Raw genomic sequence first — 16,211 nt, 5'->3', positions numbered from 1 at the left:
TCATGAAGCCTTCCCCTAATGGCTCCCCAAGATGTCGGCCTCTTGTGAGGTCACACGGTATTTTGCACCAATTTCAGTCCATCCAGATGGCTTTGTATGGCAATTGTTTGTATGTAACTGTATTCGCTTCCTTTTGCTATATAACAGATTACCACAAGCTTAGCAGCCTAAAACAACACATATTGATTATCTCACAATTTCCATGGGGCAGGAGTCCAGGCACAGCTTAACTGGGTCCTCTGCTCAGGGTGTCTCAAGGCTGCAATCAAGGTGTCATCTGGGGCTGTGGTCCCATCTGAGGCTTGGGCTCGCCTTCCAAGCTTATGTGGTTGTTGGCGGCATTAGTCTCCTTGCAGCTGTAGAACTCACGGCAACTTGCTTGTTCAAGGTCAACAGAAGAGCGTGTCCCACCCGGAATGAGCTTCCTTTTAACGGGTTCAAATTCAACTGATTTGGGACCTTAATTACACCTGTAAAACCCTTTCGCCTTTACCATATAATGCAATCTAATCATGGTTTTGTGATAGTCACACATCCATCATAATCACAGGTCTTGTCCACACTCAAGGGGAGAGGATTATACAGGGCATAGACCAGGGGGAAGGAATCTTTTGGGCCATCTTAGAACACTGACTTGACCACAGTATGCCTGTCACTTTCCCAACTAAATTTAAGCTTACTCTCCTTAGCACCTTATTCTTGGACTTAACAGCACAACTTGTAATTATTTAGTTTGTATCGTTCTCTGCTTGTCTATACTCAGGCCCCAAAGTGACTAACTCAGGTAAGGTAATCAGGTCACACTCACTGACGAATGAATGAACCAGCCCAACTTCATTTACTGAGGCCTCCAACCAGAGACAAATTAGAGCCACAAACTAACAAAAAGCAACGAAATATAAAATTGGGAGGAGGTCAATCTTCTTGCAACCCTCCAGTTAAGACCTGGTGGAAAAGACAGGAAGAGCATCTGGAACGAAGGGTGCAAGGCAGCTAGGTGCACACAGGGAGAGAAACTATTTGGACGAGGGCGGTGGTGTGGAGAGACACCAGGGAAGTCAAGAAGGCAGCCAAGAAGGTGACCCTGTTGTGGGCCTCTCCTCATAGCTCCCAACCCACTTCTCCAGCCCAGCCATGTTTAAGTAGTGAGTCCAACCCACGATGTTTCTGTGAGTTCTCTGAGCTCCCAGTCCTCAGGCTCTGGAGACAGAGCAAGCCCACCACTGTCCCCTGTGCTCCTGACCTCACCATGTACAGATGAATTCCTGGATAGAAACCAACACTCACCCTGCTAATCCTTCAAACTCTTGCAGATAAATTTGAATGCTGGCCCCGAAATGACTAAGGGCAGTTTATCTTTCTATTCAATGACTTGGCTGGAATCTATGCCATGTAACCAGATGGTCTTCTTTGAAATTTTCTGAAAAAGGACAACATAGGCTTGGTGGTGGCCTAGGGAATCCTATAACGACTGCTACAGAACATGCAGAAGAGGGAGACTCAAATGGCTCTGCTTCCATCCCTTCTGCTTTTTATGTTTTACTTAGAATCACAGAAATCTCAGAGCTGGAAGGGATCGATGAGGTCACCCAGAAGCACCCTACCAACCCTAGCAGCCCTAACAGGCCATCAACCTGGGCTCTGGTGGGACATTTCCAATGCAAAGCAGTGTGTTCTGTGGTGGGAAAACTAATTGTCCCACACACCTGTCTGAAATCAACTCAACAAACATTCCGAAAATGTCTAGTGTTCCCCAGAATAAGCAAATGCCATATTTGGTATCCTGCTCTCACTCCCCACCTCTCAAGCTGTTGACAGACATCACTAATCAGTCATGGCACTCTTTCCTGCTGATGCTGGATGTGGCTTCAGAATTCTCAACAGAATGCTCCAGAAAGTCACCACTGATCAGTTTACATTGGCAAGAGAAATCAACTCATTTTCCAACTCTCTTCTTGGAGCTCGTCTTCAGTCAAAAACCACTTTCCTGTAACTCCTACTCATTGCTCCTAATCTGCCTTTAAAAGCAACAATTTTGTCCCTTCCTCCAAAAACAACCCTTACTTATCTAACTACATCTAAACTTATTCCCTACTTAAACCCTTGCAGGATCAAGGCCAGCTCCAAGGACAGGGTTACCTGGGAGAGAAAGGAGTCGAGCTGTAATTCTGGGACAGTCAGGTGCCCTCATAGTGTTTCAGGAAACCCTGGAGCCAAGAAGGCACTGGGGGCAGAGATGAGTGTGTGCGGTGTGGGCCACGGAGCACCATTCTGCCTACGGGAACTGACTCCAGAAATGAGTCAGGCCAGCTTAGCACTGGAGTGGCTTTGGCAGAGCCTGGCTTTCAGGAGCTGGGGAAAGAAGAGGCAGGGGGAAGGAAGCAAGGGATAAAACGGTTGACATAACAAGGGTACCAAAAACCGACTCAGAGGAAAACCCTCCAAATCACACTTCATCATTTAGCATATGACTGCTGTCCCCCCATTTTACATCTTCTGCACACTTATCCACAATCACTCAGAAAACAAGACAGAGCTCTGTGTCATGTCTCTGGGGACTCCCCTTTCTCTCTCTCTCTCTCTCTCTCTCTTTCTTTCTTTCTCTCTCTCTCTTTCTTTCTCTCTCTCTTTTTCTTTCTTTCTTCCTTCCTTCCTTTCTTTCTTTCTTTCTTCCTTTCTTTCTTTCTTCATCAAATAGACAGAGCTCTGTGTCATGTCTCTGAGGACTCCCCTTTCTTTCTTTCTTTCTTTCTTTCTTTCTTTCTTTCTTTCTTTCTTTCTTTCTTTCTTTCTTCATCAAATAGACAGAGCTCTGTGTCATGTCTCTGAGGACTCCCCTTTCTTTCTCTCTCTCTCTCTCTCTTCTTTCTCTCTCTCTCTTTCTTCTTTCTTTCTTTTTTCATCAAATAGAGCTCTGTGTCATGTCTCTGGGGACTCCCCTTTCTCTCTCTCTCTCTTTCTTTCTTTCTCTCTCTCTCTCTTTCTTTCTTTCTTTTTTCATCAAATATCTGTTGAAGATCTACATGACACCAAAGAGCAGGCTGGAGCTGGGGCCACAAAGTCTGTGAGTTCCTGACACCAAGGAACTCATAACATATCTATTTTGGTGGCAGGTATATAATTCCTTGAGAACCAAAACCAGTTATGAAGTATAACCCATTTTTGTGCGTATTTTACCTTAGGAAATCATGACAAATTTAAAATCAAGATATATACTGAATCTGAAAAAGAATATATATACACACATATATATAACTGGATCACTTTGCTGTACACCTGAAACCAATACAACATTGTAAATTAACTATACTTCATAAAGAAAATGGTAAAAATATCAAGATATTCACTATATTGATGAACTGAACTAGTAAGCTTATTAAAAAGAAAAATTCAATAATTTGGCATTTTTTTCTAAGTACCAAAAACAAATCAACGTGTGCTGTATTGTTTCCAAAACAAGAAGATCTGGTGAGCTAAAGCTTCAGATTAGCAAGTCCAGGCTGTCGAATTCTTAGTACAAACCAGCAGCTTCCTCAAGAGTTGTGAGTTCTCTTCCCTGCAGACATTCTATCATTCATCTACTCTCTCCTTCAGCCACTTTTCACTGAGCTCCTAAAATGTGCCTGGCATCAAGGATGGGAACTGGCATGAAGGCAGCCAAGTATGGTGCAGGGAATTAGCCTAGGGTCTCTGGGCTATAGTCTATACTCAACAAATATTTATTGTCAGTGAGGTGAGTGTCAAGATCAGGGTATACACCATTGTAAAGCAATTATACTCCAATAAAGATGTTAAAAAAAAAAAAAAGATCAGGGTATGCAGAGAGCGCCAAAATACCAGAGGGTCAATGGAAGGTCTCCTGCAGAATACTGTATCTGAGCCTCATCCTGAGGACAAGCAGGAAGCAAGGGATAAAGCGCGAACCAGGTGAGGAGGGGTGAGGCTGAGGCCAGGGAGAGGGCTGAACAGGTACACAAGGGTAGGACCAAGATGGGCGCTACCCACATGGGAGGGCCAGGACTTCATCTGAGGATGAGAGAAGCCACTAGCCATGTACGCCAAGGACCGAGGAGACAAGCTGGGCACTGTAGAAGGTCAACCAGGCAACAGGGGGCAAAATGGACCATGGAAGGCAGGGTTGAAAGCAGAGAGACTAGGACTAGTCTCTCTCTAGCAGAGAGACTAGTTAGGGGGCTAGGAGAGCAGATCAGGAAGGGAAAAAAATGATGGTCTAACCTCAGACTCTAAAACTGGGAATGAAAAGAGATGCAAGGACTTGAAAGGGGGTGAAGGGTAGAAGACCCCAAATTTGATGGTTGATGATTACAGAGAGTGAGTGAGAGAGAGGGGTCTGGGAGGCCCCCCGTAGTACTCGAATATGATGGATGACTGTACTCTTCATCCATATGCCGGATAGAGCCACGGGGTGCTGACCGGGGGGTGAGGCTGTCGGGTTGGGGTTTGGACATGGTGCACTGGGGACACCCAGGACACACCAGCTCCGCAGATCTGAGGTGCTGCAGAGTGACCTGGGCTTGGGGACCTTGTACACATCAGCGGCTGGGGGAGTCACAGTGCCCAGAGAAAGAGCGGTGCCCTGCAGGAGGCTGGCCCAACCTACCAAGAGCCCTCAAAACTCCAAAAGGCAAGAATCTATGAACACAGAAACTGACATTTCCCCAGGAAATCCCAGCCAGGAAAATAACTTTAATCCATGTTTGAGGCTAGGTTTAAAATTTGCTTAAGACATTCTATTCTATAGTAAGCCTGGATTTGTAAGTAGAAACCGTATAAAGGACCATATGTGAGATAAGGTTATAGCCAAGGAAATAACAATTGTGATTCAAGGTACACCTTGTCAGCAGTTCCTCTGGAAAAGTCCACTGAACAAGGAGAGAAGAATGGAGTGCAGAGGCACATCTTCGGTGTAAATAAAGTGGAAAAATTCCTGATGAACACAGAGCAACAAGATTCAGTTGCGGAAAATTCCACACATAGGAATGGCCAAATAGCTCTGTTTTTCTTTTTCCTTCTCATCTCAGATAAAAGAAGAAGATGGGGGCTGCTAATGGAGAGGAAAATTCTGGAGAAATCTCTTTGGCTGAGACTATGACAGGGTGAAGTGCTTGAACGCACGACTGCACAAAATAGCAAGGGCTTTTAGGGGGTTTTTGGCGAGGGGGTTGGGTTGTTTTTTTTTTTACCTTGGTCTGCAAACTGGCCTGAATTTCTGGAGGGCTGTGACTCTACACAGAACGCGAGGTGAATTTTAAAGAAGCATCTTATCAATCCAGGAACAAGTCAAGCTTAAATTATGATAATAATATTAAGTTAAACCATTCAGCTTTGCCATTTCTATGGTAAAAAAAAAATGGTCATGGACTTCCCTAGCGGTCCAGTGGTTGACAATCTGCCTGCCAATGACACAGGTTCGAGCCCTGGTCCGGAAAGATCCCACATGCTGCGGAGCAACTAAGCCCGCGTGCCTAGAGCCCGTGCTCCGCAACGAGAAGCCACCGCAATGAGAAGCCCGCGCACCGCAACAAAGAGGAGCCCCGACTCGCCACAACTAGAGAAAGCCCGCACAAAGCAATGAAGACCCAACGCCGCCAAAAATAAATTAAAAAATAATTTTTTTTTAAATGGTCACATATCAGCAATTTCACATGATTTGGCCTAATGATACTCCAGGTCGGGGATAATGCTGACCAGGTAGACCTAGCCGTGTATTGCTTCATAAAGACCATCCTGTGAAGTGCTTCTGTACTACTTAACAGAATTGAACAGAATTAATCATTGATTTTTACTTCAGAAAAATTAAAACTTGAAAGAAAAGCCTTATTCGTTCTAAGGTAAACTTACCAAAATAAGTGTCATCTAATTATAGGGAAAAAATACCTTGCAAGGGAGTGAAGAGGAAAGCCAAAATCATGTTTAAAGCTGGAGGTACTCATCTAGAGTTAGATGCTAAAGGCAGATACCCTGCTTGCTGCCCAGTGTGGCGAAGGGCTCAGGGTCATGCATGTTGCCTGCCTCACCTGCGGTCTAACCCAGCACCTGCCTCTCTCACCTGAGAACCCAGAGGAAAAACAAAGGGCACTTTGTCCCATCAAAGTTCAGGACCCGGCTCTGGCCTTCCCTCGCTCCCTCACCCACCTGACCCCACGTTCCTGCAAGCAGTGCTGCAGACTGAGGGCCTGGCAGGGCCCAGAGCATAAATGACGATGATTCTGATGAGTTCGCACTTCCAGAAAAATAGCAGCACAACCAGAAGCCTCCAAACCCCCTTCTTACCAACCTACCCAAATGACCAATGAGAAGCACAAGTGAAGAAGATTCCACGAGCCCTGAGACTGGGGTAACAACCACACACCACGGCCTTTGAGGGGTCCATCTAGATACAACAGAGACTGCATGCAGCTGGCTGTGGGGAATGGTGTGCCCAGCAACCAGCTCCCTCTCCTGGGAGAAAGTCCTGGAGAAAAGCTGGGCAAGTCCACAGTATCCCATGGTCATGCGGGCCACGGGAAAGACATACAGTACCCCCAGCATGAGTCCATTTTGGCCTGAACAGGTTGGGAGAGGAAAGACATAAGTGCAGCTCTAGACTATTCCCTGACCCATTTCTTTAGGAGGGGTGCAGGCCTGACACAGGGTGAGGACGGCAAGGGTGGCAAGAGGGGCCACAGATGGGACACTCAGAGCACTCGGGGTGACCCTTCTGTCACCACACACCAACAGCAGCGGCAGGAGTGACTCAGCCTCCCCCCCCAGGCAGGGCGGGCTGTGGCTTTCCTGCCCTGACCAAACCCCTCACAGCAGGTTTGTGGCTGGTTCAACCCGGAGGCCGTGTCTCCAACAGCGTGCCAGGTGTGTGAGCAGAAAGGTCAGGCCGAGGTGAGATACACCAGGGCACAGAGAACATTAGACACCAAACGCAGAGGTCTCAAAAACTACAGCGGAGAAGAAAAACAAATAAACAAACAAAATGTGGAGACCACGTCCCATGGCTATGAGTGGCCCAGCTTCTCCAGCCATCCCCAGCCCACACGCCACAGTTGGTGAACGCCCAGAACTGACAGACCAAGTGTCCAGCAGGCATGCTACTCATCTAAGTCCTCAAAGGAAGAGTTTCGACATGCAAACACAGAGGAAGAGGAAGCAAACTCTCCCTCAGGGAAAAGGACCTCACCCATGAGCCTGACTGCCTTAACCAAGCGGTTGCCACAGCTGAGGAACCCAGGCCCCAAGACACAGAGTGTTCCCTGATTGAAACAAAACGAGGAGGGCAAGAGAGACCTTTCCTAGATGACATTCCCAAACCAAGTTTACAAAATAAACAGGAAAAAGACCCAAGAGAATCCTTTCATCCTTTCATGTGGTAAATACCAGACCCAATTCAAAAATGAATAAATAAGAAAAAAAAATACAAACATACCTGGGGGGATATGCATAAAATTCTGTAACAAACAAGAAGGAAATGCACATTGCACACAAGAGTTAGATGGAGAACTTGCAAAGGATTTGTACCGGGCCATGAAAGAGCATGCAGGCAATAGTTTTGAATTTTTAAATAAGGATGTCAATTCTTCCCAAATTAATGGACAAAATTAACACAATGACAACTAAAATTTACAAGCCACTTTATAAAAATGACTATAAAATTGTCCGTAGGAATAAGTGCACCCTAATCACCAGGAATGACAAAGATTACAAAAAAATGATCACCCCCGGCCTGGGGTAAATAAGCAGAAATGGAGATCACTGGTGGAAACATAAATTCACACATCCCTGGATGGCAAATATTCAAGCAAAAGCAACACAAAAATGTACATACCTTTGAACCCAACAACTCTAAGCAACAGATATTTACTTCTCACAGTTCTGGAGGCTGAATGTCCAAGCTCAAACTGTCCACAGAGTTGGTTTCTCCTGAGGCCTCTCTCCTTGACTTGTAGATGGCCGTCTTCTCCCCGTGTCTTCACATCATCACCCCCTGGACAGATCTGTGTCTCAATCTCTTCTTCTTATAAGGATACCAGTCATACTGGATCAGGGCCCAATGATCTCATTTTAACTTAATTACCTCTTTAAAGGCTCTATCTTCAAATACAGTCATGTTCTGAGGTATTGGGGGGTCCGATGTCAACATATGAATTTGAGGGGTGCATAATTCAGCCCATTACAGGTAGTTACTGCATTAATATCATTGATTATTATTGATAACAACTGTCATACCTACAATTCAGTCTTTTACTTAGACCTTTCTATGAGCTCTTTAAGCTTCACAACACTCCTATAAAGAAGGTATTAATTATCTCCCTTTTACAGGTGAGGGAGCAGCAGTTTAAAGAAGTTACAGAATTGTGCCAAGGTCTAGGAGCCATCACAAAGCCAGCTGCCAAGGTCCACCGCTCCGTTCCAGGAGACGTGTTTGACAACATATGTACAGGATGCTTCATTTTTGTAAAAGGCATGTGCAAAGCAAGTATGTACATGGGTGGGTAGAATATGGTCTTTGTTTTGTGGGATTATGGGTGATTTTCATGTTTTTCCTTTTTATGCTGTTTGCTTTTCAGACAATTGTGTGCTCACAAATTATACAATAAAAAGTTATAAAAGCTATTTCTGTTTTAAGAAAAATATCTACATCACTCAGTTTTTACAAAGTTTTCTTGTCGGCCATGCCCATCTTTGGCCACCTTTATGTCACTGGCCTTGATGCTCTGACACGCTCATCTCTGCAGGTTCTATTTGGCCCAATGGGTTGCTAATTTGTGCCAGCCAACATGACTCCTTACTGAAAACGGCCCCTGTCACATTGACTGACCAAGAAGAGAAACATCAAGTGAAGGAAGATTCTGCCCTTGACACTGGTCTCAACTTCCCCCTCCCCGGGGGGCTGGTGACAAACACTGCTAGGACACTTGTGCTGTTGTGTCATCCACACAACTGGCCATGTGGCTGCCATGATTGATTCCTGAAGTCTTGACCCGGCAAGAGGTAAGAAAGAGGAAGTTCCCTCCGAGACAGTCAGGTGCACCTCAGGACTAGGGTAAGGGGGTGGAGGAGAGTCAGGCCAGGCTGGAGGGTAGAAAACACAGCAGCCAAGGGATGCTTGATTCAGGAAGTAAGCAGCTCTCCCCCTTCTGTGCTCACCTCCTCACCTTGGTACCAGTTTGGGCCCCTCCCTACCCTCCCCATCTATAGTCTGAACCCAACCTCTGCTCTCCTCTTTCGCTCTGAAATGTCAAAAGATAAACTTTTAAGTTTTCCTGGGATGGAGGGTGTTAGTTTAATCATCATTGGATTACCATCTGATCATTTTGTATCACTGCCTGGTTCCTGGTGATGTAGATGCCAACAAAAGCTATCTGACCACAAGTCCTGATCCTCATTAACAGACCCCCTAATACACAAGGCATTTCCCCCTTATTAGTTTAAGTGATATTTGGCAAGGCACTGAAATTCTCTGGTTCCGGTTTTTCCAAAGACACCTGAAATCTGGATTTTTTATGTCAAATCTCCCAATTTTTAAATGTTGACAACCATTAAAACATTTTTAAAAAACACAGGAGCAAATAAAATATCTGCAGATTTCTCCTAAAATGCAAGGGTTGAGCTAAAGGAGCTCTAAGATCTTATCCAGCTCTGATAATGACTAAGGTGCTTTAGGATTAATGGGTACTTTGCTTTAGGTGAAATGATCAAATCTAATTTTTCCATGTAAAACTAGCCCTTAAAAGGCAGCTTCCCTGGAGGTATAGCCAGAAAAGGCAACTGGTCTCACTGATCCTACTTATCTCTTTCTCTTTTCTTCCCCAAAGCAGATCACCTATATGCAATTTCTAAACACGTAAGACGTTTTCGATACAGCATATAGTGGTTCAGAGGCAGCACCTCCCAGGGAGCTTCTCCAGGGCAGAGCTGTAGCCTGGTTTTATCGGCTCATTCCCAGGGACTGACAGGGCCCATCGTGAAGGCTCAGCATGTGTGCGGAAAGTTTAAGTTCCCAGGAATATAGCTCTCGAGGTCCTACTTCAATAAGAATAATTGTGAGATATAAAATTCCACTATAGATATATATTAAATACTGGTGATCACACACACACAAACCCTTCAGATCATTAGCTATAGCCATCCAAAAATAATGTCGGATAAATATTACTTCTACATGTGGTGCATTTAAGACCTCTTCCCAGCAGCCGGCTCACATTTTTGGAGAGCGCTAGGCTACACCATAACTCAAAACCTATCTTTACCTCTCAGCAGATACATCCTCAACGCACAGCAACAGATTCCTGGGCCTTAAAAAAAAAGAGCTGACAGAGGGCTGAGTGCAAAAATAAAGATAATTTAAATGAGTCCTAAAAACATATGTGGAAAGGACTGGGTTCTCCAAATGCTCTTGTTTCCTTTGCATCCGGGGGCCTCACACATGGTCACATAGAAACCGAGGAAACTTCATGAAGGGCATATGCTCCCCCACAGCACTGTGACAACCGGCCCACCTTACGGCTTGTAAGAGAGTTTTTCAACACTGTCTGGACCCAGTTTTGAGGCTCTGGTTAGAAGTCAGCCAGTCCCCTTCTCCAGCAGCCCAAGCCCACACTCCCAACCCGCAGCCACGTGGGCTTCTCACACGCCAGAGCCCTGGGGCCCACTGACATAATGCAAACTGGCCAATCCTAAACCTGCTCACCCCGCCTTGTGTGCAAACCACAACAGAGGTGCCCGCCCTCGTCCTCCACTCTGCTTCCCCTGGGTGGCCCAGAGCGGGCATGATGTGTTCTCCCCGGGGAACGGTGAGTTACAAAACTAAAAACCGCTTCCCAGTTTCTCTCTCTTGATCTGCAACAGGCCTCACCATCCTTCACCCAAGGTAATTTGGTTAAAATGAGGTGGGACAAAGAGGCAATTCAAAGGTTGTCCTTGATTGCAAATGTCTGGTGGCTGCCGGCAGCTGATCACAACCTAAAAAAGCCTACATGCCTTCAAGGTCAGGAAGGGGTAACTCAACATGTGGGCTGGGAAAAACGATAGTTTCCTTGTATCAAAACACAAAAGTCACAGCCTAAGAAATCTGTCCTTTACATCCCTCAGAAGTACACTTTCCTGGCACGGGCTTCAGTCAGATACGTCTGAATGTGCTGATGTGTGTGCACACAGTGCCCTGGTTACCCCGAGTCTCCTGAGACTCAGCGGAAGTGGGGTGGGCATGCAAAGGCCCCTCGGCTGCATGGAAAGCAGGACGTCTTGTAATAACCTGAAAGGGAGGGAGTGCTCGCTCGTTTCCCAGGTAACAGATGGTAGCCGTCTGGCCTCCAATAAATAGACATAACTGGAAAATCAAAACCAGAAGGCAAGGCCTTGGTGGTGGCAATGGAAACTCAGAGGCAAGTAAGGGTCTTACCTCGGTGGCATTTTCTTCAGGGACAGAGAAGCAGCAGGTGGCTGGCAGGGTTCTCCCTTGGCTGTGCTTGGGAGTTCTGATTCCCAAGCATCGTTACCTGCTTTTGGTACCTCCAGGGCAGATCAGAACACTGCAGATTAATAAACCACTACACACACTGGGGCGGAGAGCCTAGCTGAAGTATCTGTGTCAACACCATCTTTCATTACCGGCAAGTACCATTGACACAATTCACCATTTGGGACCTTGCACAACCATTGAGCTTACCCTGCCCCTATACAATGATGCACTCAGTGGCAGGGAGGCCCTCTCTCCCTCCAGCCAGGCCACCACCGGGCTGCTTACTGAAAGGCTTTCTCCGCTGGGCTGAGCTTTTCCTTCCCAAGTCCCTCTGTGTGGCAGGCACGAGTAACCTGCAGGCACAAAGGCAGGCCTTTCTCTCTTGCTACGTCCCCTTAGAGTCCAGGAAGCCAAACACCCACTGTGCCAGCCTCCTTAGCAGCTACAGGCGGCCATGCAACCCAGTTCTAATCCATGGGAGGTCTGCGGGGGGCTCCCGATGAGAATTTTGCTTTCCTGATAAGAGGGGGCTTATCGCTGGCAGAGCCACCTCCTCGCCACAGCCTTGAATGCAGATGAACAAATATGCTTACACTGATGATGGCTCTATAAAAATGCACATATACACTCCTAGGTAAGGGTCAGAAGAATAAAGATAAACATGTAGATGGTTATTAGTTCCATACAGGTGTGTGTAGGTCTGTGCACTCATACCAGCACCCACTGGGGAAGACTTTTTTTTTTTTGTAAGTTAAAATGATGCATACTTTAAACCTCGCAAAAAATACGCTGTCAGTTTGGACCCATTATTCAGAATTAGGCCATTTTTGGTGTATTTCTTTCCATGTGGTTCAACTTATGAGCATCCATGGTATAAGTAACCTGGAAAATAAAATAGAGGAATTGCTCCCACACTTATTCCTGTGCCGTCCCCTCTTCCAGGTGTTGGGCCGGTGTGGATGGAAATGTAAGGATGAGAATCAAGGCTTGTATGCATTTCTTCAGACACAGAAGGACAGCTGCATTCGGAGGCAACACAGCAGGACAAAGTTTATGGTTAATTTGGTACACATACCATAAAAGCTTCCATATAAATGTTTTAATCATACTGAGACTAGAAATCATAAAATTCATCCATAAAGCATCTCTGCCGACAGCTTATAATGAGGACCTACCACATACCCAGGGAAAGATGGAAGGTAGACAAAAGGAGGTGCCTCCCCAGCCTCACGAACACCATGGAGCTGAGAAACTGAGGCTGAGGAACCCTCTCTCACACACACACACTTGGCATTTATCAAAATGAACAGAAACAATTAATACTGACTTAAAAATATGTCCCTAAAAATTTTTTTTAATGAGCCCTCAGTTTTCCCTTTTGCCTTTGCCCTTGTTGCAGTGGCTCTCCAGGAGCAGAGAAAATGGGGAAGGATTCGGAGAGTTCGAGGCGCTGGGTCACAACTCAGAACGTAAGGAACCTTCTCAGGGTAAAACACAACAGGAAACTGCAGGAGACTGTTTCGTTTTGCCTGCCTCATTCAACTCTAACCAAGGACATTTGATATTAAATCACACGTTTCGTGTATTTTTCCTTCATCCAAGGGAAAGAAAAGGAGGTATTTTTTTTTTCCTTATATGAACACGGAGTTGTGGAGTTACAGGCATAGATGCAGAAGGGGGAGCAGAACCTTGATCAGTCGTGATGTGCCCCAGTGCCTGGCCACGGTCCTTGCTCGACTTCACACTAGAGGAAGTGATTTTTTAGGCAAACACTGAACCTCTTTGAGACTCAGATTTTTCAACTGCAAAATGAAGATAATATTGAACTATATTAAATTTTTCCTTTGGTAAGTCAAAACGGTTGATAACAGCTATGTCATATGGTCCAACCTAATAATTCCTGCCCTGCCTATTTACAGATTTTACGGAATCAAATAAAATTATTTATATGAAGGTGCACAAAAATACTCGAACTCTGAAAAGAGCATTAACTTTATGAACTGGAATGGTCATCAGTGCTTCAAATACCACACACGCACCACTTTGTAAAAAATGAAATTACGGAGGTAGCTTTCAGCATCCTTCTTTAAAATGCAAATTCTGGGCCCACCCCAGACCTACCAAGTCAGAAGCAGGAGGACCTGGTGAGGAATGTGCGCTTCCTACAGGAACTCCCGGTGATAACCCAAGTCGGTGACAATATTTTTCCCAGGAAATAACTGGCCTCTTCGGTTTTGAGGGGCTTTCTGTTCAAATGCAGGCCTTACCCAAGCCCACTTGGTGTGTACCTTTCCTCACCAAATAAAAGAGATTATAAAGAACCTAGTGTGCAGAATGTTCTTTTCTTAATAACTGGGAAGAGACTACAGGGAAAGTCAATAAAATGAACTCAGTCACTGATGAGTTACGAGGAATCGATAAAACCTGAAGGGGTCTTCTTTTGCTACAGGATGTCTTCATCTCCTTACTCCGTAACCAAATCTTTCAAAAAGCTCTCAGTATCGAAGTTCCTGGAGGTGACCCCAGACCCTCCTTGCAGCAGGGGCTGGCCGCCCCATGCCCGGCGTCACTTACCCCTCAGAATGTAGTTCTGATAGTTTTGATCTGCCTCAGCTCCCACCTTGATCAAACACGTCAGACCTTCAGCCACTACAAATTCATGCACCAAATCCTTGTCATCCTGGCAGGAAACAGGGAAAGAGAGAGAAAAAAAAAAAAAAGACTTCAAATACTGTCCCGGTCCATCCTCCATCCAGGCTGGGCTGTGAAAACTATGTACAAGCCTTTGACGCCAGACCGCGACCTCTGAAGATTGTTCTGCTCTATTCAAATGAGGCATCTTAACTGTTGCCAGAGGAATTTTACAGCCAGTCTTCACATTGTTGTTTGCCAAAGACCAATTATTGCCTTCTGGGCAATCTAATAAAGATAAAGCAAATGAATCCCCCGACTGTCAGGAATACTTATAGTGATCTGTTTTTCATTCTTTAGAAACCACCAGGCTCCGTATCCCCACAGGTCCCGAGGGACCAGCCACATGAAGCCTGATGGGTTTCAACACAGGAAACACTGGGCTGCAGCACAGACCATCACGTAAAGGATTCAAAGCAACTCGTGTGTTTCAAAAGACAGTCCCTAAAGATGGTTCCGAGCGTCTTGCAAATGGTATCTGAGAAAGTAGGGGAGCAGTTTCTCCACCTCCCAAGTTGTGCAGCTTGCAGGACAAGCAAGGAGGCAGAGCACAGAACCGGCCGTGTGTCTGGAGCAGCTACACTGTTGCTCAAAAGAGCCACGGCGGTCAGCCTGAAGACCGGATCACAGAAGGCAAGACCTGGAAGGAATCGCAGAAGTCATCTAATCTGGTGGTTCTCAAAGAGAGGCCTCCAGACCCACAAGCACCTGAGCATCACCTGGAAACTTGTTAGAAATGCAAAATACCCAGCCCCACCCTGACTTACTGGATAGGAAACTCCACTGTGGAGCCCAGCAACCTGTGCTTAAAAAGCCCTGCAGGGGATTCAGAGGTGCTCAGATCCTTCTCACCTCTGACTCCCTCACATCAGGATCATCTGCAGAGCTTTAAAAAGGAACAGGAAGCAGGTCCCTGCCCAGATGGGTTTAATCCGAATTTCTGGGGTAGGGCCCAGGCTCTGCTATTAAATTCCCAAGGAAATCCTAAAGGGCAGCCAGTTCAAGAACCACTGATGTAATCCTACCTTCCCTTTACAGATGAAGACTTAAGAGGGGCAAAACTTTGGCCAAGATGACCTAACTATGGTCCAGCCAGCCCCCAAATCCAGTCCTTTGCCTGGAGTACCAAGTTCCATGGAGCTCTATGAGAGGGATTTTTCCACTACTGTTTCAGGAGATTTCCTCAATTGAAAACTGCCTTGTCTCAAACACAGCTAGGATACGTTCATCTTCAATTATAACAACAGAGCAAAAATAAAAAACCTCAGTGATGTAAATAGTAGAAAGCTTAATGGAATAATGAAAGGTTATTATTATAGGAATGGTCAGCAACCATGGTTTATCTCCAAAAAAGAAAAAATAATTTAGACAAACTGGCATAATTCTCCCGTCTCCACATTGAAATCAGTCCCTCATTTTAATTTTATGGCATTTTCCAATTATATGGAAGGAGCACGTGAGCTAACGGGGAGATGGGGAGAGGGAAGCACGGGGCAGGCCAGGCAAATGCTCCCTTTGAACCAAGAACACACTCAAAATTCAGAGGGCACTGGGGGGAGGGGGGAGCACTGCTGTGCCCCGAAGGTAATGAAAGACAGCTGTGTTAACTCAGACTTTAAGCTAATCATGGCGTTGGAAGCAAGAGAAAATGGGACAATATCATGAGTTTTTGGAAAATTACTTTACACTCATATGTATAAAGGAAATAAAAATAATTCTCCCTCCATCCATATTCTTTTCCACCAGCATATGTGAAAAGTGAACATTTAGATGAGCTCATGTCTAGTCAGAAAGTTTTTCCAAGCATGTAACAAATGTTTATTACTTTAAAACTAGATTCACACATGACTTCATGGTGAAAAAGTGAGAACAAGCTCTCAAGAAACCACTCAAGCTAATCACTAATATTAATATAGCAGAGAGCTCACTGTCTAGAAATGGCGCTTGGAAAAAAACACTGGACATTGTTTATAAAAATAATTCAGAACCCTAACTAATATTTATGCACATATGTAGATAAGGCACTTAGAAAATAGAAGTGTATGGA

General features: G+C 45.4%; 1 protein-coding gene across 4 annotated transcripts in view; it reads right to left on the bottom strand.

Moving 5' to 3' along the window:
• Positions 1 to 16,211, bottom strand: part of FHOD3 (formin homology 2 domain containing 3) — a 491,850-nt gene that overhangs the window by 265,766 nt on the left and 209,873 nt on the right. For all 4 annotated transcript variants that reach the window (XM_068562567.1, XM_068562563.1, XM_068562564.1 and 1 more), the window contains exon 5: positions 14,048 to 14,153. In XM_068562567.1, the coding sequence (XP_068418668.1) occupies positions 14,048 to 14,153 (106 nt within the window). The remainder of the gene's footprint in view (positions 1 to 14,047; positions 14,154 to 16,211) is intronic.

This window comes from Eschrichtius robustus, chromosome 14, assembly GCF_028021215.1.
Source record: "Eschrichtius robustus isolate mEscRob2 chromosome 14, mEscRob2.pri, whole genome shotgun sequence".
In the NCBI taxonomy this organism is placed as follows: Eukaryota; Metazoa; Chordata; class Mammalia; order Artiodactyla; family Eschrichtiidae; genus Eschrichtius; species Eschrichtius robustus.
This window is presented reverse-complemented; position numbering and strand designations above follow the sequence as displayed.